Source organism: Danio rerio, chromosome 9, assembly GCF_049306965.1.
Source record: "Danio rerio strain Tuebingen ecotype United States chromosome 9, GRCz12tu, whole genome shotgun sequence".
Classification (NCBI taxonomy): domain Eukaryota; kingdom Metazoa; phylum Chordata; class Actinopteri; order Cypriniformes; family Danionidae; genus Danio; species Danio rerio.
This window is the reverse complement of record NC_133184.1, coordinates 44,461,468-44,488,297: the sequence shown is the minus strand read 5'-3', so window position 1 is coordinate 44,488,297 and position 26,830 is coordinate 44,461,468. Positions and strand designations below refer to the sequence as shown.

Sequence of the window (26,830 nt, the reverse complement as noted above, 5' to 3'; positions counted from 1 at the left end):
TTTTTTTTTTTTAGACAGCAAACAGTTGTTGCTAAATGTAATCTAACTTAATGACATATTGTAATTTCAGATCCTCCTGGAACCCCTGACTATGTTGATGTAACAAGTGAATCAGTTAAATTAAAATGGGAAGCACCCAAGCGTGATGGTGGAAGCAAAATTGTGGCCTATAACGTGGAGAAACGACAGGGCAAAGGAAGGTGGTTGAAAAGTAATTTTTCAAATGTGACTGACACAGAATTTACAGTGACTGGTCTTGCTTGTGGTGAACGCTATGAATTTAGAGTCATAGCAAGGAATGCTATTGGGACAGTAAGCCCACCCTCTCAGTCTTCTGGATATGTTGTAATCAGAGATGAGAGCTGTGAGTACCTTCAGTTTATATTGTGTTTCTGAATGTTAACATTTTAATATATTTTATGCTGGGGTGTATGTGATAAAAAATTAAAAATGTTTTCACTTTCAGTTGCTCCAAACATTGAGTTTGGCAAGGAGTACTTTGAGGGAGTCTCAATTAAAGCTGGAGAAAACATCAGGTTGAAAGTATCAATCTCTGGAAGACCAGCGCCAAAAGTTACCTGGTACAGAGGTGATGTTGAATTAACCAAGAAAATGGTTGATATCACAACAATTTCTGGATCAAGTACCCTCTTTATCAGAGATGCTGACCGTAGTCACCGTGGTCTTTATTCTGTTGAAGCCAAAAATCCCTCAGGAACTAAAAAGGAATCTATAAAAGTTGAAGTCTTTGGTATGAATAATTTGTATACCTTATAACTCTTATTTATTTATCTCACCCTTAAACTACTAGACCTTCTTCCCGATCGTTAAGCTTTGCTTGTATAATTCCTATCTTTCAGATTCACCTGGAGAACCCGTTGGTCCTATTACATTCTCTGATATCTCTGAGGGCAAAGTAACGCTATCATGGAATCCACCTGAGAATGATGGCTGTTCTGAAGTCACTCATTACATTCTTGAGAAGCGTGAAACTTCAAAAATTTCATGGGCACTTGTTACGGATGAGTGCTTGGAATCTTCCTACACTGCCACCAAACTGATCAAGACAAATGAATATCAGTTCCGTGTTTCTGCAGTCAATAGGTTTGGAGTCAGCAGACCACTGGATTCAGCTCCTGTGATTGCACAGATGCAATACAGTAAGATATTACAAAAAGAATTTACTATTACCCTCCATATTTCTGTACAAACTTTTCTCATTGTTTTTTTATCATGCAGCTGTTCCAGATTCTCCTGGAACTCCAGATGCAACAGATGTTGATGGAGAGAGCATCACAATCAACTGGGCTCCTCCAACACACGATGGTGGAAACCCAATAAAATATTACATTGTGGAAAGACGTGAAAAGAAGACAGGTCGCTGGCTGAAAGTCCTAACAAGGAAGCCCATTACTGAGGCTGCGCACAGAATAACACATCTAACTGAGAATGTGGAGTATGAATTCCGTGTGTATGCTGTAAACGATGCTGGAATTGGAGCACCAAGCAACATTTCAATGGCAATTAAATGTGCAGAGCCAACTGAAGAACCTGATCCCCCATCTATCATCAATGTTACTGACACTACAAATACATCTGTCAGCTTGGAATGGACCAGACCTGCTTATGATGGTGGCATGGAAGTCCATGGCTACATTATTGAAATGTGCAAGGGATCTGAAGAAGAATGGCACAGAGTCAATGAAGATCTCTGTGCTGTAACAAAATACACAGTTACTGGTTTAAAAACTAGTGAAGAGTACAAGTTCCGTATTTGTGCAGTCAATTCTGTTGGAAAAGGTGAAGCCAAAGAAATTCCAGAGCCTGTGCAGGCAGTAGACAGGTTCTTGGCACCAGAAATAGACATAGATGCATCCTTCAAACAAACACATGTTGTAAAAAGTGGAGAAAGTGTATGCATCCGTATAGGCTTTAAGGGAAAGCCAATACCTACAGCTTCCTGGACAAAAGTTGATGGGGAACTTGGTGTTATGGCAGACATTACCACCACTGATACATTTACAGCTTTGACACTGGAAAACTGCACTAGAAATGATACTGGAAAATATACTCTCACTCTTGAAAATAGTAGTGGCAATAAGTCTATTTCTGTGGCAGTTAAAGTGCTAGACACACCCGGTATCCCACAGGCTGTCTCTATCAAAGAAGTCATGAGAGGTGCACTCACAATTGTTTGGGAACCTCCTACCAATGATGGTGGTGCACGTGTTCATCATTATGTTGTTGAAAAGCGTGAGGCAAGCCGTCGAACATGGACAGAGGCTGCTCCCAAGTCTACTCAAACAAGCTTGAGAGTTGCTGACCTTCTGGAAGGTGTACCTTATTTCTTTAAAGTCATGGCTGAGAATCAGTATGGTATAGGTGAAGCATATGAAATACCTGACCCAGTTATTGCCACAGCTGAACCTGCTGCTCCAAAGAGACTTGATATCATTGATACAACTGACACATCTGTAACCTTGGCCTGGCTTAAGCCGGAGCATGATGGAGGAAGCCGTGTCACTGGCTACTGTGTGGAGGGAAAGGCTAAAGACACTGATAAATGGGTTGTATGTGGCACAACAAAAAATCTAAGCCTTGTAATTGAAAAACTTGTTGAGAACAGTGAGTATGAATTCCGTGTCAAGGCAAAGAATGATGCTGGGTTCAGTGTACCGAGGGAAGCTTTCTCTTCAGTCATCATTAAAGAGCCACGAATTGAACCGACTGCTGATCTCAGTGGCATCACCAATCAGCTTGTTACTAGCAGGATTGGTGAATCTTTTGAGATTGATGTTCCAATTAGTGGAAGACCAACGCCAAAAATATCCTGGAAGCTTGAGGAAATGAAGCTGAAAAATACTGACAGGGTGTCCATCAAGTCTACAAAAAACAGGACCACTCTTACAGTTAAAGAAAGCATGCGGGGTGATGGAGGCAGATATTTCCTCAGTCTTGAGAATGTAGCTGGCTCAAAGACTTTCACCATAACTGTTAATGTTATTGGCAGACCAAGCCCTCCAGAGGGTCCTATTGAGATTTCCTCAATTACATCAGAATCATGTGTAATCTCATGGAATCCACCTGATGATGATGGTGGAACAGACATCACAAATTACATTGTTGAGAAGCGTGAATCTGGATCCACTGCTTGGCAACTTATTAACTCAAGCGTAAAGAATACCACTTTCCATGTGTCACATCTAACTAAATATATGCAGTACACTTTCCGTATCTGTGCTGAAAATCGTTTTGGGGTGAGCAAACCAACAGAATCTGAGACGATTGTTGCAGAGCATCCATTTGGTATGTAGGAACTAATAAGAAATTACTATATTTGTGATAATGTATGCCTGTAAAATATTAAACATTTTGCTGTATGTTATCAATTTAACAGTTCCTCCAGGCCCTCCAACAAGCCCGGAAGTGTTCTCTGTAACCGCTAACAGCATGAGCATTCGTTGGGAAGAACCGTACCATGATGGAGGCAGCAAGGTCACTGGATACTGGATTGAAAAGAAGGAGCGTAACACAATTCTCTGGGTGAGAGAAAACAAGATTCCCTGCTTTGAATGCTACTACAAGGTGGAAGGTCTTGCTGAGGGACTTGAATACCAATTCAGAGTGTATGCAATGAACAGTGCTGGCCTCAGCAAAGCCAGTGAAGCATCAAAGAGAGCTGTGGCACAAAATCCAGTTGGTAAGTTCATTGCAATCAAATTGTAATTCATACTTTTTAAATAAGCAAAAACAATGCTGATAAGTGTTTGATATTAAAAATTACTTCTGTTCTTTGATGATGCAAATATATAGATCCTCCAGGAAAACCAGAAGTTACAAATGTATCAAGATCAACAGTCTCAATCAAATGGTCTGTTCCCCTAAATGATGGTGGAAGCCCAATCACTGGCTACATTGTTGAGCGCAAGCCATATACTGTCACTGGAGAGGGTCGCTGGCTTAAGTGTAACTACACTAATGTCACTGACACAAATTTCACAATAACTGCATTGGGAGAGGGAGAGGAATATGAATTCCGTGTCATTGCAAAAAATGCCAATTGTGTGTTGAGCCTGCCATCAGTTTCAACAGGGCCAGTGACCTGCAAAGCAGAATACAGTATGTATCATGCATGGTTCTTACACATTGTTTATAAGACTAATATTTGTTTTTTATTGACAAGAATGTAAATATTCATGGCAATTAAATTGTCTTGTAGCTCCTCCTAAAGCAGAGCTGGACAGCAAACTCCTCGTTGACACAGTTACAGTCAGAGCTGGATCTGATTTGGTCCTGGATGCTGCTGTTGGTGGAAAACCTGAGCCAAAGGTCAGCTGGGCCAAGGGTACCAAAGAGCTAGAACTTTGTGAAAAATATGCTCTCCAGTACTCTAGTACTCGTGCAATGGCAATAATCAAGTTCTGTGACAGAGATGATACTGGCAAATATGTTCTGACAGTTAAGAATGCAAGTGGAACAAAGACAGCTGAGGTCAATGTTAAAGTACTTGGTAAGTGTGCTAAACTGCCATAACATAAATAAACAAGACACAGTCTTAAATTTGGCATTCATCCAATACCCTTTCTTTTTCTATTTTTATAAGATACACCTGGTCCCTGTCAAGAGATTACAGTAAGCAATGTATCTGAAGAAAAATGCACAGTTTCTTGGAAAGTGCCACAAGAAGATGGTGGTGACCCCATCACACATTACATTGTTGAAAGAAGGGATACCAACAGACTTAACTGGGTTATCATGGAAGCTGAATGCAAAGCCCTAACGTGTGAAATTAGAAGACTTTTCAAAAATAATGAATATATCTTCCGCGTGAGAGGTGTGAACAAGTATGGACCTGGTGTACTTGTACAGTCCAATCCCATCTTTGCCAGAAACACATTCAGTAAGTACCATGGTTAATTTTAAAATATTTTGCATTATTTCAAGGTACAGTATTGCACCTTTATTTCCAATTACAGCTGTCCCATCACCCCCTGGAGCACCAGAGATCCTTGCAGTTGGAAAAGACTTTGCAACAATTGAGTGGCTGAAGCCTGAGAACGACGGTGGCAGTGAAATCACTAACTATTTGATTGAATTCCGTGAAAGAAAGAGTGTTAGATGGATCAAGGTTAACAGAGATTCTATTCTCAAGGACACCTCCTTTAAAGTCACAGGTCTCCATGAAGGCAACATTTACCAGTTCCGCATTACAGCCATGAATGCTGCTGGTGATAGTGAACCTAGTGAATTGTCAATGTATGCAGTATGCAAAGAACCTACAGGTGTGTTTATAAAATATTTTAAAATGTAAACATCTTAAACTGTATACAACTGTAGAAAAAAATCACTTAATGATGTAAAATTACATTTTTAGGCGCTCCAGATCCACCTACAATTCCACGGGTAATAGACACACACAAAGAAAGTATTAGTCTTGCCTGGACACGACCAATTGAAGATGGTGGTGCTGATGTTATTGGTTATGTTCTTGAGATGCAAGAAGCTGGTGCAGAAGAATGGACAAAGGTGCATGAGAAGAACCTTAGGGTGACAGAACACACAGTCACAGGTCTTTTATCTGGCAAAAAGTACTATTTCAGAGTTGCAGCAGTCAATGTAAACGGAATAGGTGACTTCAGTGATCCTTGCGCAGAGACTGAGCCTGTAGAGAGAATCGGTATGTTAAAGCAAATGTACTTACATAAATATATCTTTGAATGCAAGAAAAAAGTAATGCCCAATGTCTTGTGTCTAAAATATTTTATTCCAATTGTTCTTCATTTCAGAAATGCCTGACCTTGAGCTGTCTGATGAACTTACAAAGACAATTTGCCTGAGAGCAGGAAGTTCACTGCGCCTGCATGTTACAGTCACTGGTAGACCGATCCCAACTGTAACCTGGAGCAAACCTGGTGTGGACCTGCAAAATCGTGGCTTTATTGAAGTGACCAATACTGCAACAACTCTCATTATTGACAAGGTGCACCGGTATGATGCTGGCAGATATACAATTGAAGCATCAAATTCAGCTGGAAAGAAAGATGCAAGCATTCTTGTCAAAATCTATGGTATGTTTTATGTATTTATTTATTTTTTTGTCTTGATAACTTAATAAAATTATCCAAGCATATGATGCATATAACAGCATGCCATGAAATTTGGTCTAACCAGCATGCTTATGCTTTTTTTCTTAGATACACCTGGTCCACCTGGTCCAATTAAGATGAAAGAACTCACAAAAGATTCTGCTCATATTACATGGGATGCTCCTGAGGTCGATGGTGGAGCACCTGTCAACAACTACATTATTGAAAGACGAGAGGCATCAATGAGAGCATACAAAACTGTCACATCCAAATGCAGCAAGACATCATATAAAATTACTGGTCTGACAGAAGGAATGCTCTATTACTTCCGGGTACTTCCAGAGAATATCTATGGAATTGGAGAACCTTGTGAGACAGGTGATGTTGTGTTGGTGTGTGAAGTTCCATTACCACCAGCCAAACTTGAAGTTGTAGATGTAACCAAGTCCACTGTATCGCTTGCTTGGGAGAAACCTCTACATGACGGAGGTAGCAGAATCACTGGCTACATTATTGAGGCTTGTAAGGCTGGTACTGACAAGTGGATGAAGGTGGCAACATTGAAACTTACAGACTTTGAGTTCACTGTTGTGTCACTGAATGAAACTGAGCAGTACCTCTTCAGGGTACGTGCTGTCAACAGCAGAGGACCTGGTGAGCCAAAAGAAATTGTGACAGCTGTGACAGTTCAAGAACAAAGAGGTATGTATTATAATAATAATTATAAAATATTTTGCTATTTGTTAGCTATGTCTCACTGTATATTCCCTTTCCCCCTCTTTCAGTCATGCCGAAAGTAGATTTCTCAGCTATTCCACAGAAGATGATCAGTGTTTTGGCAGGCAAACCCCTTGACCTTGACTTGCCAATCATAGGAAGACCACCACCAGTTTGCTCATGGTTTTTCAATGACAACAGGTTAAAGATTGTAGAGCGTGTGAAGATAAAGTCAACTGGAAAATTCTCCAAGTTAACTATTCTTGACACCACCATTGATGACAGTGGAGTGTATACTCTTGAGGTGAAAAACGTTACAGGTGTAATTACTGAAAACATTAAAGTCATCATTCTTTGTAAGTACACACTATTTACATGAAAACAGATACATGTTTCAAGAGACTGAGTAGTAATACAATTGTTATGTCTGTTCTTTCACTGAAGCTAAACCTGATGAGCCTCAAGGACCAATCCGATTTGACGAAATTGATGCAACATCAGTCACAATAAGCTGGGATCCACCTGCAAGAGATGGTGGTGCACCAATTAGCAACTATGTGGTTGAACAACGTGATGCTCATCGGCCAGGATGGGTACCAGTGTCAGAATCAGTTAGCAGACCAACATTCAAATTTAACAGACTGACAGAAGGTGATGAATATGTGTTCCGTGTAGCAGCAGCCAATCGGTATGGTACTGGAGAGTACTTACAATCAGAAGTCGTAATGTGCAAGAGCTCTAAATGTAAGAAAAACAAGTTTGAAAAAAAAAAGTCATCTGCTTATAAATACTTCTGTATAGATGTATATCCTAGACAGACATTATTACAATGTTGAATTGCTGTTACAGCCATTCCTGGGCCACCTGGAAGACCCATTGTCTTTGATGTATCACGTGACGGCATGACTGTTGCATGGGAGCCACCAGATGAGGATGGAGGCTTAGAGGTTTCTGGCTACATTATTGAACGCAAGGAGGTCAGAGCTGATAGGTGGATCCGTGCTAATAAAAATCCAGTGACAATGACAAGATACAGATCCACTGATTTAATTGAAGGCCTGGAATATGAGCACAGAGTGACTGCCATCAATGCTCGTGGTGTTGGAAAACCTAGCCTTCTTTCAAAACCAGCAGTAGCAACTGATCCAGTTGGTGAGCAAACCTTTGCCAATAATGCACTTTTTTTCTTAAACAGAATCCAATGGTTGGTGGATTTAATCATTAATAGTTATTAAACTATTGCCTAATAAACCCCTACAGATCCACCTGGTTCACCTCAAAATCCAAGAGTCACCGAAACCACTAAATCTTCTGTGTCCTTGGCCTGGAGTCCTCCCGATGAGGAGGGTGGTTCTAAAGTTACAGGCTATCTAATTGAGATGCAAAAGGCTGGTTCTGTAACATGGATGAAATGCAACACAACACCTTCACTGATCTGTGAATATACTTTGACACAAATGCCACAAGGAGAGGAGTTCAAATTCCGTGTCATGGCTTGTAATGCTGGTGGACCAGGTGAACCAGCTGAAGTTCCAGCAGCTGTGACTATAACAGAGATGCTTGGTAAGATCTCTTGACCCAGTCATTGGCTCCCTTGTCATGTATGAAATGTTATATGTGTGGAAAAAATTTATAAATTGTAATGTCTTTCAGATCCTCCAAGTTATGATCTTGAGGCAAAATACAAAGATGTCCTTGTAGTCAGATCTGGAGGAGTAATAAAACTTTCAGTGCCCATCAAAGGAAAACCTACTCCTACGAGCAAATGGACCAAGGATGGATCAGAGGTGACCAGCCGTGCAATGATTGCCTCCAATGAAGATGTATCTGAGCTTGTAATTAAACAGGCTGAAAGATCTGATTCTGGTGTTTACTATCTCCACCTGGAAAACAAGTGTGGTAAAAAGATGCTTCCTATAAAGGTCAAGGTTATTGGCCGCCCATCTGCACCCGAAGGTCCTCTTAGATTTGACGATATACAAGCACATTCTGTAAGAGTTAGCTGGAAGCAACCCCTGGAAGATGGGGGTTCGGAAATTGTTGGCTACATTGTGGAGAGACGTGAATCAACAAAAGCAGCTTGGTACACTGTTGACTCGCGGGTGGTTGACACTTCTCTTGTGGTTAAAGGACTAGAAGAGAATATTGAATACCACTTTAAGGTGACAGCAGAGAATCAATTTGGAATCAGCAGCTCCCTGAAATCAGAGGGAACTATTGCACCAAAGACTCCCATCTGTAAGTGATTATTTATTTAGTAATTAAACATGATTTTTTTTATTTATTTACTGATAATAATAATAATAATAATAATCTGTTACTAATAGGTGTCCCAGAGGCTTCAGGCACTCCACCAGAAATCATGGACGTTACTAAGAGTTCTGCTGCTTTGGCTTGGACTAAGCCTAAAGATGATGGCGGATCTCGTATTACAGGTTATTTTATTGAGTACAAAGAAGTGTCATCTGATAAGTGGATTCGTCATGAGACAAAGATTATCTCAACAATGTATACGCTTAGTCAGCTCACTGCTGATGCTGAGTATCAATTCCGTGTAATTGTTGTCAATGACATTGGAGAGAGTGAACCAGGACCAGCATCGGATTCAGTAATATGCAAAGATCCATTTGGTATGTCCTCACTCTTAATTTGTCCATCTATTTAATAGTCATCTGTTCATAAAGTGATAGATGATGGACTTAAAGTATCCTTGATTTAAATTAAAATAACACTTTCATATTCCATTTATTTAGATAAACCAAGCCAACCAGGAGAAATTGACACTATGACTGTAACCAGAGATTACATTACAATTAACTGGGAGGCTCCATCATGTGATGGTGGAAAACCAGTCCTAGGCTACTGGATTGAATACCGAAAGTCTGGAGACAGTGCTTGGAAAAAATGCAATAAGGAGCGTACAAAGGACAAACAGTACACGCAGGGTGGACTACAAGAGGCAACTGAATATGAATTCAGAGTATTTGCTGAAAATGAAACTGGAATCAGCAGACCACGCAGAACAGCAACTGGCATCAAAACTAAACTGAGTGGTAAATACAGTATGAAATAACATTAGAATGAATGTGTTGTCTGTTTTGATTTGTCAGTACAATAAAATATGGCCAATTTATTTCAGTGCATTTTTACCTGTGTAAATGAAATCAATTTTAATACCACTATTCCTGCTGTTTTTTTTTCAGCTGGAACTAAACCAGCTCTCAGGAAGGAAATGGATGAAGTCACTGCCAAACTTGGACAGACCGCAACTCTCAAATGTCAGATCATTGGAAGACCTGTTCCAGAAATTAAATGGTACAAAGGTGGAAAGGAAATCAAAGAAGGTCGCAAATATGCAGCAACCTCTGATGGCCGCAACCACACTCTAACCATTTCAACAGATCAACAGGAGGATGAGGGTCTTTACACATGCAAAGCTGTGAATGAAGCCGGTGAATGTGAGACCAGTGGAGCTCTGGTCCTTGAAGCAGCACCGCTGTTCCCAGTACCACTGAAAGATAAAATCTTTGCAACATGTGGTAGCACAGTACGCATACATGTTGTTTACATTGGTCGACCTCAACCTAAGATCATGTGGCTTTATGGAACCAAAGCATTGGAGCCCTCTGAGAATGTGATAATTGAAAATACAGAGCAATACACTCATTTGATTCTCAAGAATGTACAGCGCAGAATAAATGGAGGAAAATACAGAATCAGGATCAACAACCATTTCGGGGCTGCAGATACTGTAACTCAAGTTGAAATTTTAGGTATATGCTTCAGAATTTGACTCATGATTTATTAAATTTTGAATGAGTAGTAGTTAAGAGAGAGAAAATAAGAGTAATTAAAAATTTCTTTGTTTACAGATAAACCTGCTATGCCAGAAGGTCCACTTGTTCTTGATGCTCTGTTGAAGAATTCTGTGATTATTAGTTGGAAAGCACCTAAAGATGATGGAGGATCTATGATCACAAATTACATAGTGGAAAAGCGTGAAGACAAAGAAGGAGCAGAGTGGGAATTAGTTTCATCATCCATCACAGGCACTTCATGCAGAATTCCTAACCTTGTTGAAAATGAGGGTTATCACTTCCGTGTTTCAGCACAAAATCGTTACGGCAACAGTGAATCACTGGAAACTCCATCTGCCATCCTCATAAAGAGTCAGCTAGGTAAGTAATGTAACATGATTACTGACATAACTACAATATTGTTGTTATTTTGTAACGTTAATGATATTCACATTTATATTTTACAGAGCGACCAGGAGCTCCATTAAAACCAGTTGTTTCAGGCATTACCAAAAACTCTTTTGTTGTGTCTTGGAAGCCACCACTCAGTGATGGAGGTTCTAAAATTAAGAACTACTGTCTTGAAAAGCGAGATAGGAAGAAGGGTGAATGGGTTGCAGTTACAACAGATGAAATTCACCAGACTGTCTATTCTGTCAAGGGCCTGACAGAGGGTGTAGAATATGAATTCCGAGTGAAATGTGAAAATCTTGGTGGAGAAAGTGATTATAGTGAAATATCTGACCCTGCCATTCCAAAGACTGATGTTGATGTGCGTGCACCGGCATTCAAGGAAGACCTCAGAAACCTGAGTGTAAAATTCAAGAGCAATGCAACATTTGTCTGCAAGATAACCGGACAGCCTAAACCTGTAATAAAATGGTTTAAGCGTGGTAAGGAAATTCAAGCTGATGGCACCAAAATTAAGATTCAAGAATTTAAGGGGGGCTACCATCAGCTTGTTATTGCTGATTGCGAAGCAGAAGACTCAACTGTATATCAGATCAGAGCAACCAACCAGGGTGGATCCATTTCTGCTACTGTTTCTCTAGATGTTGAAAGTAAGTAATTTAAGCTTTTATAGATTTTACTTGGCTACACATAATAACTAATTTGTTGGAAAATTTTAGAAAGATAATCCACATTTTTTATTTATTTTTCAGTCCCTGCTAAGATTCATCTACCCAAAAATCTGCAAGGAAAGGAGGCTATCCCTGCCCTTCGTGGTGAAGTGGTGAACATCAAGATCCCATTCAGTGGAAAACCAGATCCAGTTATCACTTGGCAGAAAGGACAAGACCTTCTTGATAATGATGGACACTATCAAGTTATTGTTACACGATCCTTTACGTCTCTTGTATTTGCAAACGGAGTAGAAAGGAATGATGCTGGTTTCTACATTGTCTGTGCCAAAAACAGATTTGGAATTGACCAGCAAACAGTTGAACTTGACGTTGCAGATGTGCCTGATCCACCACGTGGTATTAAAGCCACTGATGTTTCAAGAGATTCTGTAACACTCAACTGGGTAGCACCTGCTAATGATGGTGGAAGTAAAGTAACAAACTACATCATAGAAAAGTGTGCAACCACAGCAGAAAGATGGATTCGTGTTGGCCAGTCTCGGGACACCCATTATACTGTTGTCAATCTGTTTGGAAAGACAAGTTACCAATTCCGTGTCATAGCTGAGAATAAATTTGGCCAGAGCGGACCATCTGAGCCAAGTGGCCCTGTTGTAACTAAGGAAGACAAATCAAGAGTTCTTAACTATGATGAGGAGGTTGATGACACCAGGCCAGTATCCAAAGGCAAAGCTCCTCATTCAGAGGCTAAAAATGTTCACAACAAATACATGATTGCTGAAGAACTTGGCCGTGGACAGTTTGGTATTGTTCACCGGTGTATTGAGACCAGCTCTGAGAAAACTTACATGGCTAAATTTGTCAAAGTTAAAGGTGCAGATCAGGCACTAGTGAAAAAAGAAATTGCCACACTGAATGTGGCACGCCACAAGAACTTCTTGTTACTGCACGAGTCATTTGACAGCCCTGAAGAACTAGTTATGATTTATGAATTCATCTCTGGAGTGGACATATTTGAGCGCCTTGGCACAGCCAACTTTGAGCTCAGTGAGTGCGAAATTGTTAACTATATTCGACAAGTGTGTGAAGCTCTTGAATTCCTTCACAGCAAGAGTTATGGCCATTTTGACATTAGGCCTGAAAATATAGTGTACACCACAAGAAAGGGAAATAATGTCAAGATTATTGAGCTTGGGCAATCTAGGCACCTAATACCTGGGGACCAAATTAAGATTCAGTACACAACAGCTGAGTTTGCAGCACCTGAGATTCATCAAAATGAGATGGTTAGCACAGTGACAGATATGTGGTCTGTTGGTGTCCTTGTCTATGTGCTTCTCAGCGGACTTAACCCATTTGCTGCTGAAACCAATCAGAGAATGATTGAGAGCATTTGCAATGCTGAGTACAGTTTTGAAGATGAAGCCTTCAAGCATGTAAGTGTTGAAGCATTAGACTTTATTGACCGCCTACTAACCAAAGAGCGCAAGCATCGTATGACAGCTACTGAGGCATTAAATCATCCTTGGCTGACAATGGGCTCCGAGCAGCTAAGCTCTAGGTCCATCAAGATTACACGTCATAAGAGATATTACCAGGCCATGGTGAAGAAAGAATGGAACACTGTTGTCTCATCTGCTCGTGTTGCCAGTGGTGGATCTATCAGAAGTCAGCGAGGAGTAACAATCTCTAAAGTGAAGATTGCACCATTTGAACATGGACCAGTTGCAGGACAAATTAAACACAGCATCGCCAATGAAGGTGATGATATCAAATTGATTTGCAATATTGACAATTATGACAGCACTACAGAAGTTACATGGTACTGTGGAGTAAGACAACTAGAAGAAGGCGCTAAATGTGAAATCACTTATGAAGATGGACTTGCTACCATAACTATCAAGGGAATCACCAGAACAGATGATGGAACATACAGATGTAAAGTTGTCAATGAGTACGGTGAAGACAGCGCATATGCTGAGCTCTTTGTCGAAGGGGTAAGATCCTATCGTGAGTTCTACACTGCGCGTGTAGTAAAGAAAGTCAAACGCAGAGTTGACACAGCAAGACTACTCCAAAGACCTCCTGAGTTTACTTTGCCATTGTGTAACCGCACTGCTTACATTGGAGAGGATGTGCGCTTTGGTGTCACCATCACAGTACATCCTGAACCCCGTGTAATATGGTTGAAAAACGGACAAAAGATTATGCCAGATGATGATGACAAGAAGTACACATTAGTTAGTGACAAAGGCCTGTATCAGTTAGTGATTCGCAAACTTGACCCAGATGATGATGCAGAATATTCTGTTGTTGCACGCAACAGATTTGGTGATGACAGTTGCAAGGCTCGTCTCACAGTAGTCCCTCGTCCTTCTCCTGCCGATAACACCTTGAGACCTATGTTCAAACGCCTTCTTGCTAACTTGGAATGCAAAGAAGGCCAGAGTGTACGTTTTGAAATGCGAGTGTCCGGACATCCTTCATTGAAATGGGAGAAAGATGGTATGCCTTTAGCATTTGGTCCACAAATTGAAGTTGTGCATGAAGGCTTAGATTACTATGTCTTACACGTAAGGGGCACTCTTCCAGAGGATTCTGGCATATACAGAGTCACTGCAACTAATACAGCTGGGTCTGCAAGTTGTCAAGCCACACTCAAGGTTGAACGTGTGACACATGTCAGGAAGGACGAGAGTGAGGAGGAAAAGAAGAAGAAGCACGATCTTGAACAGCAAGAGATGGACAAGAAAGTAAGGCTAAGCCAGATACTGGCAGGGGCAGATGTTACCCCACTTACTCCCGTTGCACAACAGGCACTTAGAGAAGCTGCAACTATGTTCAAGCCAGCAATCACTACCAAGAAAGGAAAGAGTGAAGCTGAGGAAGCCAAAGAGAAAGAAGAGAAAAAGAAGAGAGCAGAAGAAAAGAGGCTGAGAATGCCTTATGTTGTTCCTCCACCTCGTGTTGTTGCTCCTACTGCTCTTGAAGAGGACAATGAAATCAAACACTTTGTGCCATTCTCTGATATGAAGTGGTACAAAAAACTCCGTGATCAGTATGAGTTCCCAGAGCCAATAGAAAAGTTTCCCCAGAAAAGGCTCAAGCGCATACGTTTGTCAAGGTGGGATAAGTTCTATGAAGTACCCCTGCCAAGAATTAAAGACCAATACAAGCCAAAGTGGCATATTCCTGTTTCACAGGATGACCTCGAGACTGTAAGACCAGCAAGACACCGAACACCTTCTCCAGAAGTGGAGGCTTACTACAGAATTAGGAGACGCTCTCTTGGTGATCTTTCTGATGAGGAACTGCTTTTGCCTGTTAAAGAATACCTCTCAATGAAGATAACAGAGGAAGAAAGGCTTAAACTTGAAGATGAACTCGAGCTGGGCTATTCTGCTTCTCCACCAAGTCTGAGTCCAGTAAGGTTTGAGCTTTCTGCACTGCGTCACCCATCACCTAAGAGAGTTGCACATGATGAGGAAGAAGGGGAGGAAGTTCCAACATACGACTCCTATCGTATTCCATCAAAATATGAGGCTGGTCCAAGCTATATTGACTTGCGTCAACGTCACGACAAGGCAACTTACAGACCTCCAAGAGAAAAGCAAAGACTGTATGAGGAAAAAGAGGACCAGGAACTGCTTAGGTCAGTATCTACCACAACAAAGTTAACTTCCTACAAGAGCAAGCTGCAACACATTGAGTTTGAGGAGAAAACAAAGGTCAAAAGAAAAGAGAAAACAAGAGTGACTGGGAGTACAGTTACAACTGATATACCTTCATCATTCTCTCTTGGCTATGCTCCAGTAACTGTTCCTAAGAAACCTTCTGCAACTGTGGCAGAAAAAGAAGTGGTCAGAAAAGCTTCACCTGAAAAGACACGCCCACGTTCCCCCAGCCTTGATTTCACCGAAAAAGCAGTCACTTCACCAGACTTGTCAACAAAAATTGACTATATGTCAAGGTATGAGTCAAGGAAGAAAGCCCTAAAAACTGAGAGGAAGTTTGAAATGGTGACCCAGCAGCCTTTTACTCTTGACCATGCTCCCAGGGTGACTGTAAGAATGCGTTCTCACCGAGTGCCTATTGGTCAAAACACTAAGTTCACACTGAATGTCCAATCTAAGCCAGAAGCACATATTAAATGGTACCACAATGGACAGCAGATTGAAGAAAGCAGAAAATACCGTATGTTTAACATGAGTGGTGTTTTGTCTCTTCAAATCATTGATTGCCAGGAAGAGGACAGTGGCACTTACCGTGTCGTCTGCACAAATGAAAAGGGAGAAGCCTCTGATTATGCCACTCTTGATGTTGCTGGGGGTGGATTTTCTGCATATGCCTCACAACGCAAAGATGAGGAGCCACCAACTCCCTTTGTTCCAGAGATGACTAAAACAGATGTTTATCACATTTCATCCACAAAAGCAGCAACCGTTTCAGAAACACAAGTGGAAGTATCTGAAACTAAAACAGAAAAGATAGAAGAGACAACAGAGACTGCTGTTCATGAGAAGCAGGCAACATCTGAGATTAAACTGGAAGCCATGGAAGTGACAGCCATTAAGGAAGTTGTGGTTGAGAAAATGTCTGAGACAAGGCTTGAAGCAACAGAAGTAACAACAACAACAACTACTACTACTGTTGTTGAAGAAGTAGTTGAGAAAAAGAAGCCAACTCTTCCAGCTACAATTTTGACTAAACCACAGTCACTCACAGTATCAGAGGGAGAATCTGTCAAATTCACATGTGACGTTGATGGTGAACCTGCACCCTCTGTAACATGGATGCGAGAGGCACAGATTATTGTATCATCTCAACGTCACCTTATTACATCAACTGAATATAAATCTACCTTTGAGATTAACAAGGTAGAAATGTCAGATGGGGGTAATTACACTGTAGTGGTAGAGAACTCTGAAGGTAAACAGGAGGCACAGTTCAGTCTAACTATCCGTAAACCAACACCTGTACAGAAGGTTGTTGCTTCACCTCCAAGAGTAAAGTCTCCAGAGTCTCCCCGTATAAAGTCACCATTTGGAATTAGGTCTCCACAGAGGATTAAATCGCCTGAACCAATCAAATCTCCAACAAGAGTTAAGTCTCCACCCATGGTAAAATCTCCTACTCCAAAGGATAAAACATCCAAGCCGAGCTTCTCAACAGAACTAAAAGACATCTCAGCCTCTGCAGATACTATTGTAAAGCTGACAGTGAAACTCTCAGGTGACCTTAAACCATCAATCTCCTGGATGAAGGATGGAAAGGTAAAAAAAATTTATATATATTTTAGTTAGTTGATTTAGTTTGTTTTTATACAAATAGATTCACAAATTTATTTGAACATTTTCACCTAGAACCTCTCTCAAGGTGGAAAATATGAAATCTTTGAAGAACATGGTTCAGCACATCTTGAAATCTATGATGCTGATCTCTCAGATAGTGGAGTATACACATGTACAGCCCAAAACAGTGTTGGATCTGTTTCTACAAACTGCACTCTAACCATTCAAGGTATTATACTGCATTAACAGTACTGTAAATAACATTTACATACTGTACATAATAATATATAAAGAGTTCAGATGCAAAACCTTCTAAATTCATCAGACCTCTTTTTTTTTATAAATGAGCATTTTCTATCAGGCTCCTCTGATTAGGTTCAGAAGTTTCATTTGATATGCAATGATAAGGTTATTAGCTAGTAAATAAAATACCTTTTTTTTTTTTAAATGTCTAAACTTTAGACAATTCTTTGGTTTTTAACAAGGTAGATTTTCTTTTGCGCCAAAACCAGCTAAGTCCACTTGTGCTTTTTTTGTAAAAACCTCTAAATCCTCTTATTAGGACAAGACAGTATAATTAGTTAAAAAATAACTAAAGCTAAATATTTTACCAAACATAAAATACATTACACAAACCACCTAAAATACATAAATCTGACAAGTAAGTGGCGGTTCATTCAACTGTGATAAACCAGGGAAAAAGCAGAAGGAAAGTGAATGAATGAATACTGTCAGGTAAGTGCATTAATCAATAACATTAAAACTGACTATAATAAAATCTTAACAATCTGCTGTCATTTCTGATATTTGGGATTTATATTTAACATAAGTAGATCAGTGTAAACATTGTAAACTAAGCTTGGTAGATTCAAATAATGTAGTCTAAAACATTACGAAACATCGATATCTGTGCATTGTCCATAAATATAAAAAGCTTATCACATGTATAGGTATTATGAAGTAATAAAGTAATGTATAGTTTTATACTTTATATTTATCATTTAAAAAATATCTTAAATTAGCAAATAAAACACAAGGTAGGCCTACTGGGCAAAAAGGGGATGTGTCTCAGACAATTTTAGAAGCTGTCATTCATTCATTCTCACCATACTTAGAGTCTTGGTCCCTTGTTTATCCTCATAGCATCCATGTGGGATAAAAGAACGGCATCTTAACTCTGTCTTTCGTGAAACGCAGTTGCCGTTTATTGTATAGTAAATCAGACTCATTCAAAGTATCGACAATACGCAAAAAAAATAAAAAACATTATGAATGCATGTTACACTTCCGACTGTACAGTGTGTTTTCTTAAAAACATTGCCGTTACATTGAAAATATATGATTCAATTCGCTCCTTCTGATTGGTTCCCGGGATAGAGTGTCTTTTGCTGTCAAAGGCAAGTGGCGTTTAGCAGCTTTTGCCGACAAACTGTTATTTCTGAATGAGCTGACCCTGGGATTTAGATGATTTGAAGCAGATCTTTTTGTTGAACATGTACTACGTGCCTTAAGCATTTAGTCAATATCATTATCTAATTTTTGGCGGAAGTGGCGTTTTGCATAAGAACTCTTCATATATTGTTTCAACCTACACGTACAATTAAAGTTAAAGGTTAAAAGCTATTTAATGAATAAGGAAATACATCTAAATAATAAAAAGATTATTTTTTTCCTGATACAGCACGAACAACAGCAGCTGCCCTGGAAGGAAAATCAGAGTTGACAGAAGAAATTGTGAAAAAGGAGAATACCTATGAGGAAGTGCAGTCCTATACAGAAATTAAAGCATCAAAAACTCAAATGACAATAAGTCAAGGTCAAACTGTTACACTACGAGCAAGCATCCCTGAAGCCTCTGATGTAAAATGGATCCTGAATGGAGCTGAGCTTTCAAATTCAGAGAGCTACAGATATGGCGTGTCAGGAAGTGATCACACCCTGACAATTAAAAGCATAAGCCACCATGACCAGGGAATTCTCACATGTGAAGCCAGAACCGAACAGGGTGTGGTTAAGTGCCAGTTTGACATGACTGTCAGTGCAACGCATTCTGGTTCACCAAGTTTCCTTGTGCAGCCACACTCCCAGAACGTTAATGAGGGACAAAATGTCACATTCACATGCGAAATCACTGGTGAACCTTCTCCTGAAGTTGAGTGGCTCAAGGATAATGCAGTTGTAAGTAGCTTAAAATTGTATTTTCATCATTATCATCTTCAACCGCTTATCTGGGGCTGGGTTGTGGGAGTAAAAAAAAAAATCAAACAACTGTTTCCCTAATAACAGTCTGGTAACTTTGTTCATTTCCTGTTATCTTTGCAGATATCTATCACATCAAACATGAAATTGAGCCGGTCTAAAAATGTTTACACACTTGAGATTCACAACGCTACCATTGAAGACAGTGGAAAATTTACAGTTAAAGCTAAGAACAAATTTGGACAGTGCTCAGCAACAGCATCACTGAATGTCCTCAGTAAGTGTTTCCATTCCTAACATGTTTACAATACTTCTGTCTGAGCATCCTGTTCAGTACATTAAACGCATGATCAGACCAGACTCAAACAGTATGTTCATTATCTCAAAGCAAAACTTTTACACACAATAACAATCAGTGCTCACTAATCAAGTTAACAAAATCTAACAATTTTTTTTAGCAAAAAACTGCTCTTTTGAGTTTGTTTTGCCTTTTTTGGCTTTATTTGCACTCTTAGTTGCCTACTGATTTATCAATCCCAACATATGATGATAAAGCACTGCATAAAGTGAATGCACTTACAAAGCAATGATGTGCTACTGCATGAATTTTTAAAGGTTTAAATGCCCAAACCATTTTATGAATTAGCCTTTAGCCATGCCATCACATAGCATAACATCAACTCATTTTATGTTTATGTGACAAAAAAATAACATCATATTAAGAATATTAAAATTTTGCGTATTTGATTAGCCTTGACCAATTGTTTTTCCTTAAAGGTACAAAGCTAGTGCAACTACAGCACTATTCGCTATAGTAACATTAATTCAGTTTATTATATATATATATTAATAATCTACTTCAATTACATGGTCGTTATTTACTGTACTCTCACAGCTCTGGTTGAGGAACCTGCAAGAATGATAATTATGGAGAAAGCCTCTGATGCTACAAGCATGCAGGGCAGTTTTTCTGCCAAGCACGTGGTTTCAAAAATGCAAGAATCGTCCTTCAGCAGTTCCAGCATGTCTGAGGTTTCATTTGAGAGCATGTCCGCGTCTAGCATGACCTCCATGACTTCTGAGAGTATGCTAGCTATGAGCTCCAGCAGTATGATGGCAATGTCCAGTCACTCGCATGTTGAGGGATCATCCATCAAAGCCATTTCTCATGGCCGCAAAGGTGAGATGGAAAAATCTGTGCATCCTTCCCAAAAAGCATTTACAGTGCAAGAAACCAAATATCAACGAGGCCATCTATCACCATAATGACAGACGTTCTTTTGTCTTTTAACCAGGTGTACCACCAAAGATTGAGGCTGCCCCTCGAGATATCAGCATTGAGCCAGGAAAGGTCCTTTCTGTAGCTTGTGCCTTCACTGGAGACCCAACTCCCTGCATAGAGTGGTCACATTCAGGGAAAACACTTTCCAGCAAGGAGGAGAGTGGACGATTGCAGATTGAGAATTCTCAGGATGTCACAACTCTTTTTATAAGTGCAGTGAAAGAGACTGATGCTGGTGCATACACCTTGAAACTTTCTAACGAGTTTGGATCTGATACCACTACCGTCAATGTCAGCATTCGATCTATGTAAAAAATTATATAATAGTAATACAGTCCTCACCCTATTTCCCTCATTCAAAACCTTTTTATTTGTAGAATGAGAAAAAAATAATAAGTAATACTCCGTTCTTGATAAAGACCTGGATTTCTGTTCTTGTAAATATGAACTATTTTTATACCAAACTTGACATTCATTTATGCCAAACTAGACTAAAGTCTAAAGCTGTTATAAAATGTGCCATATTGGATAATTATGACCATAAGTTCTGCACCATTTTGTGACATGTACATAATGTATATAGCCGAATTTAACGGTTATGAAAAAATGTATGCAATGTTATTTATGACAATATTAACAAATGAAACAAAAGGAACTAAATGTTTAACAGGAGAAAGTTTCACATGGAACGAATACCCTGTAAAACCTGAAACGAAACGAAACTATGTGCCTCAACAATAAGTTGAAGTCTTAAGATTGCCTCAACAGGTAGAGAGGCTCCCTGTTGACGTTTACTAAAATCAGAGAGACTAAGCCATGCGCTGCACATTTGTGTGCAGTAATGCAGTACACAAGAATTTATGACTTGAATGTAAGACCTTGAGTGCTGTTTGCATTTTACCCTCATGTAAGCAGGACAACTGGGTCTTGTGTTCAGGGCGACAAAGTCATACCGCCATTTTAATGACAAACTCGATGTGCGAGCGGCCTGCACACTGAGTTCATAATAATGTATGTGCACTGTTTCTGTCGAAAGACTGTTTGAATTTAGCTTTTACAAAACTACCATCACCTGGCCATTAATTGTAAACTCAATTCAAGTACTCATTTGCAGAAACTGTGCCAGCTCTTGGAGGATTGTTAGATTCTATTGTGTGTGTTTTTGTGTGTGCTAGTATAGTAGACTTCATGTGCTGTGCAAAGAAAAGAGAGATACATGAATGTAATACCCTGCACATTGATTGATTAGAATTAATTTATGTAGTATTACCCATATATTCAGCCTCCTTGAGTTTTATGAATGACTGATTTAATAAAGCATGTTTTCAGCACTATAAGTCGCCTGGTTCTTTTGATTTCCACAACACAGTTGTACTTGATGGATTGGCCCAGCCCATGGTTTTTACAGTAATAATGAGGTGCTTACAGACACATAGCTATTACAAATGCTCCTTTGTTATTAATGAGAATGCTGAATTAGCATATACTGTCAGCCTACTTCGTTTCTGTGCTTTATCCAACAGTACAGTTGGAAGTTTTACATACGATTTTTTTTCTTTGAAAACATAAACGCAGACTGTAGCTCTGTAGTTACGTACCAGACAAAAATCAAAGCTTCATTCGCATTTTTTTTTCAATGGTGTGTTGACGCAATACTGTTAGTCTCATAAAGATAGTTAAATATCTAAAAATGTGATTAATCAAATTGCATATTGTTTACTGATAGTTATTTATTAGGTGTTTACTTAAAATACAATGTATTATTGCACAAAAAACGCTACGTAAACAGTAAAAATGTAAATGTAGTAACAACCAAAATGTGAGCAGAGAGGTTCCCAGATTGTCAGATGCTTGGATAGAATAAAAATAAAAGTAGTGTAGAATATTATTTTTCATTGGTGCCCAAGCAGTCCTGTGATTTAAATCAGGGGCGCAACTGCTTATTTGCAAACGGTTCTAAAGTAATATAATCACACCTCCAGAATTTGTGGATACCACATGGTGTTAACAGCACCTTTAACCTGTTAGCAGCTGTTGACTGCAGCCAAAAGGACATGCTTTGTTTTATGTTGTTATTATTTTAAATATTTGCCTTACAGTTTATATTTTTGTACATTTCTACAAAAAAAGATTAATTAAAAAGTTAGATAAATCCTCGTGCTATCCATAAGTGAAAGATTTTTGCCACATGGAAAACAATACTTTTAAATTGTTACCACTGTAACCAGTCGATGGCTGTAGAGGATTACTTATTGGCCTATATTTCCCATTTGTAGCCCTATTATTCCTAACAATAATGCTAACATTCTACATTCAGATTCATATTTTGACATTCCAAAATCACTATTTTAAGCCTTGAAAACAAACATCTCTTTTTGTCAGTTAAAATTTGCAGGATACTAGCAAGAGTTAAAAACCTTATGAGTCACATCTGAGTTTCTCTCTAATGTGACAATATGGAAATGAATATATATTAACAACTGAGTATTAATGTAAAAACCATAAATATTAATGTTGTCTGACTGCATGACTGTTCAAACAAAATATGTTCATATGGTCGTTACATAACTTTTTTAAAAAGCTAAACTTTCTTTTTTTTCATGACAGTGAAAGCCTTTTGGCTTGTAATAAAGCCAAAACACTTTTAAGTGTTTATTTAGTTGCACTTTATTTTTGCTGATTTTACATATAGTTTATGATTTAAAAGACCGTTTCTCAAATGTAGTTTTTTTTTCTTCTTCTTGAATCACTTTAGCAGCTTAAATTAGACCTGCTGACTGATTTTGGTCCTGCTTGTTTCTTTCATTTAGTCTATTTATTCACTTATTTATTATTATTTTGCATTACTGCCTAATGACACGGTGGTGCAGTCAGTAGTGCTGTCGCCACACAGCAAGAAGGTTGCTGGTTCAAGCCTTAGCTGGGTCAGTTGACATTTCTGTGTGGAGTTTGCATGCTCCCCCCGTGTCCACATGGGTTTCCTCCTGCTGTTCCAGTTTCCCCCACAGTCCAAAGACATGCAGTGCAGCTGAATTGGGTAGGCTAAATTGTTTGCAGTTTATGAGTGTGTATGGATGTTTCCCAGGGATGGGTTGCAGCTGGAAAGGCATCCGCTGCGTAAAACATGTGCTGGATAAGTTTGCGGTTCATTCCACTGTGGTGACACCGGATTAATAAAGGGACTAAGCTGAAAATAAAATAAATGAATGAATTACTGCCTAAGTTACTGACTTAAGGCAGAAATATACTTTGTATAATAATAATAATAATAATATGAACAGTATTGTATAGTGATTTAAATATTATTTAAGTCTCCATTTTTCTTTCTATTTTTTTAAATAATATAAATGTTTAAAGTTTTACCAAAGTTTTACGAGTTTTTTTTTTTCAGCTGACTTGTCTAGATTTTTGTGTTAGAAATAGGCTAATATTTATTAATAATTTGCATATTTAACATTTTTGAATAACGCAAAAATAAATAAATAAATGCAGTTCTTAATGGGATATTTTTTGTACCCCGTTCGTGTCTTGTGTACTTAAAAACACACGTATTAAGGGTTAACTATCCAATTACACTCTCACTCAAAGCTCAAATCTTTCAAATGTAGAGTTTGCTTTAACTCCTATAAACCCAACACCCCAAATCTGAGCAGTGGGCGGTACTGCCGCGTCATCAGCTGCCCGGCCCGGCGCCACGCCGACAGATGTGCAAGATGTTCCTGCGCTTTTTATTTTATTTTTGCTTGATTTTGTCTTTACAAGCGCTCTATCCCTTCATCACAATAATTCGTGCAAATGAAACAAATGAAGATGTCAAAATTGAGGTTACGTTTCTGCCAGAAAACTGCAGCCAGAAAGCCAAAAGAGGAGACATGCTTAACGCGCATTATGATGGATTTCTGGCAAAAGACGGATCTCAGTTCTATTGCAGGTAAACATGTTTTGTTGGGTTTAATATATAATTCAGCTGATATTAATTTGCTCCAGGCAACGTTATAAAGATGATTCTAGCAGTAGTTGCGTAACTTAGGCTAACAGATGAAAAAAGTCGTTTCGTTTGCATTTAAGTAACTTTAAAGTTGTTCTTTTTCATTCTCCAGTCGAACGACAGAGAAGGGTCACCCACACTGGTTTGTGTTAGGCGTAGGAAACATTATTAAAGGTCTCGATGTGGCGCTCCAAGACATGTGTCCAGGCGAGAAGAGAAAAGTTACAATTCCTCCTTCTCTGGCGTACGGCGAGAAGGGAAACGGTAGGTCGTTTTACCCAATGGTTTTATCTCGGCCTATAATAGGCAGATGGAAAATAATAGAGTGTCTGCTTGAGCCCCAACAATACATTATTAAACTAGAGCAGCAATCAGCTACTAGAATGATTTCTAAAGGTTATTGTGTTACTGAAAATTGAAAACCATGGAAATGCACTGGCTACATTTTAGTCCCATAAAAACAGTTATTTTACATGTAAATATTATTTCACAGTACTGCTGTTCCCACTGTATTTTATTTGATCAAATACATTTCAAAAACATCAAATGTTCAATAATTATGATTAATAGTACAGAGCTTCTGCAGGTTTCACCATATTAAATTTAAGACATTTTTAAGACTAAATTTACAGATAAATGGGTAAATGCCAAAGAATTTTTCAAATGCCCCAGATGGAAAAGATTTTTATTTGCCCTATCAGATAAAAAAAATTATTTAATACATTTATTATTACAATTATAATTTAATAACAAAAACTTAGAATATTTTAGATATTTCCATAGCAAAATATTTAAACATATTGTGTAAAAAGAAGCAACAACCAACAAACAACATAAACTTTCTTTAAAAATATATAATAAAAAGAATGAACAAAACTAAATCTATGCACAACTATCTGTCCAGGTCAGTGTCCCCAGTAGTAAATACATGGAGTACTTTTAAACAAATGTTATTGTAAGGAAATAATTAAACCATTATGATAAATAGATTTAAAAATGACCTTTTTAAATAAATAAAGTTTTATTGAGATGGATTGTTGGTAATTGTATAGGTGTTGGTCAGATTGGGAAGCAATACATGAACAAATGAAAATTAAGACCTGTTTAAAAACGACCTACAACACAATATTTCAGTAAATTTAGGACTTTTTAAAGTCTAAAGTTTAGATTTTGAGATTTTAGTTTATTTAGGAGTTTTTAAGACCCCGCGGATACCCTGTAGTAAAATATTTTCTGAAACAGTCCATTGCTATACATATCTATTTAATATGTTATAGAAACATTTTAAAGTTCTTTAAACCATTTCAGATCACATTAACTTGTTTAGATCTTTCTTCATTATTTCAACACACAATCCAAAAAAATATATATAGAATGTAGATAAATATAGATGTATATATTTATAATTGAGACGTTCAGACTTGAATTGAGCGTTTAACCTTTTTGTGGTGGAGCAGGTCCTGTTCCTCCAAATGCAACAGTGATCTTTGAGGTGGAGCTGTTGCACATAAGCAGAGGACCACGCAGCATAGAAGCCTTCAAGGAAATGGATGTTGACAACAACAAGGAACTGACAAAAGAAGAGGTATAGTACACATTTAACAATGCTTATAGATAAAATTGAAGTGTTCATATTTGTCTTATTAATAAATGTTCCTTTAGCGTTTACATTTTTGTTACATTTATTTTCATTTTGGATTTGCAGATTAAAGAGTACCTGAAAATGGAAGCCAAGAAATTGCAGACCCACAAAGATGAATCCTATTTTGATGATGTTGTGGCAGATGTGTTTCTTAAAAATGATCACGATGCTGATGGGACCTTATCACTAAAGGAATACAATATTTACAACCATGATGAACTGTAAACAGACAGAGACATTATCACACCATCAGTGCACTTGACAATCTCCACAAGATGCTTTTCACATCGTGATTGAAGATCTTACACCACTAAATTTTGAATAAAGTTGACTTAAATACTTGTACAAAATGTGTCATGCTAATTGTTTATACATGTAACAAAAAACAAGTTGTATCTGCTTCAGTGTATTATTAAAATGTTTTACATTGCACCACAGATTCTTTTTGAAGTAGAGCTGCACAATATTGGAAAAATCTAACATTGCAATATTTTTTTACTCTGCGATAAACAGTATATTGCAATCCGACTACAATTTTACTAGATGAGAATACCTACTATATTTGGAAAGAATTGATCATTCTTAGATTGATTGGGATGATTCTGTAGTGTAATGCACAAAATATAATAAACAATCTACAAGCATAGATATTTTCGAAAAAGAAAAATATACAAATGAAATTAAGACCGTTATGAATGAAATTTTAGACTTATAAAGGGCTAAATGCCAAGGAAATTTTCAAA

At 38.4% G+C, this 26,830-nt stretch overlaps 2 protein-coding genes across 51 annotated transcripts in view; both read left to right on the top strand.

Moving 5' to 3' along the window:
- The window catches only part of ttn.1 (titin, tandem duplicate 1), a 140,941-nt gene extending 119,147 nt beyond the window's left edge, over positions 1–21,794 (top strand). For all 50 annotated transcript variants that reach the window (XM_073913141.1, XM_073913139.1, XM_073913125.1 and 47 more), the window contains 28 exons: positions 71–364; positions 467–751; positions 861–1,160; positions 1,240–3,306; positions 3,398–3,700; positions 3,814–4,119; positions 4,220–4,510; positions 4,604–4,900; positions 4,977–5,282; positions 5,375–5,677; positions 5,787–6,068; positions 6,195–6,788; positions 6,872–7,159; positions 7,248–7,547; positions 7,653–7,955; positions 8,064–8,366; positions 8,457–9,041; positions 9,131–9,433; positions 9,557–9,856; positions 10,007–10,576; positions 10,676–10,981; positions 11,068–11,661; positions 11,764–16,958; positions 17,049–17,205; positions 18,658–19,154; positions 19,299–19,452; positions 20,071–20,355; positions 20,471–21,794. In XM_073913141.1, the coding sequence (XP_073769242.1) occupies positions 71–364; positions 467–751; positions 861–1,160; positions 1,240–3,306; positions 3,398–3,700; positions 3,814–4,119; positions 4,220–4,510; positions 4,604–4,900; positions 4,977–5,282; positions 5,375–5,677; positions 5,787–6,068; positions 6,195–6,788; positions 6,872–7,159; positions 7,248–7,547; positions 7,653–7,955; positions 8,064–8,366; positions 8,457–9,041; positions 9,131–9,433; positions 9,557–9,856; positions 10,007–10,576; positions 10,676–10,981; positions 11,068–11,661; positions 11,764–16,958; positions 17,049–17,205; positions 18,658–19,154; positions 19,299–19,452; positions 20,071–20,355; positions 20,471–20,769 (16,067 nt within the window). In that variant the 3' untranslated portion in view covers positions 20,770–21,794. The remainder of the gene's footprint in view (positions 1–70; positions 365–466; positions 752–860; positions 1,161–1,239; positions 3,307–3,397; positions 3,701–3,813; positions 4,120–4,219; positions 4,511–4,603; positions 4,901–4,976; positions 5,283–5,374; positions 5,678–5,786; positions 6,069–6,194; positions 6,789–6,871; positions 7,160–7,247; positions 7,548–7,652; positions 7,956–8,063; positions 8,367–8,456; positions 9,042–9,130; positions 9,434–9,556; positions 9,857–10,006; positions 10,577–10,675; positions 10,982–11,067; positions 11,662–11,763; positions 16,959–17,048; positions 17,206–18,657; positions 19,155–19,298; positions 19,453–20,070; positions 20,356–20,470) is intronic.
- A 2,376-nt stretch (positions 21,795–24,170) lies between these two features.
- fkbp7 (FKBP prolyl isomerase 7) lies at positions 24,171–26,519 on the top strand. The gene is given in 4 exon segments (NM_001004506.1): positions 24,171–24,388; positions 24,558–24,709; positions 25,903–26,030; positions 26,151–26,519. Coding segments are annotated over 4 exon segments (660 nt in total). The 3' UTR covers positions 26,313–26,519.
- The last annotated feature ends 311 nt before the right edge of the window (positions 26,520–26,830 follow it).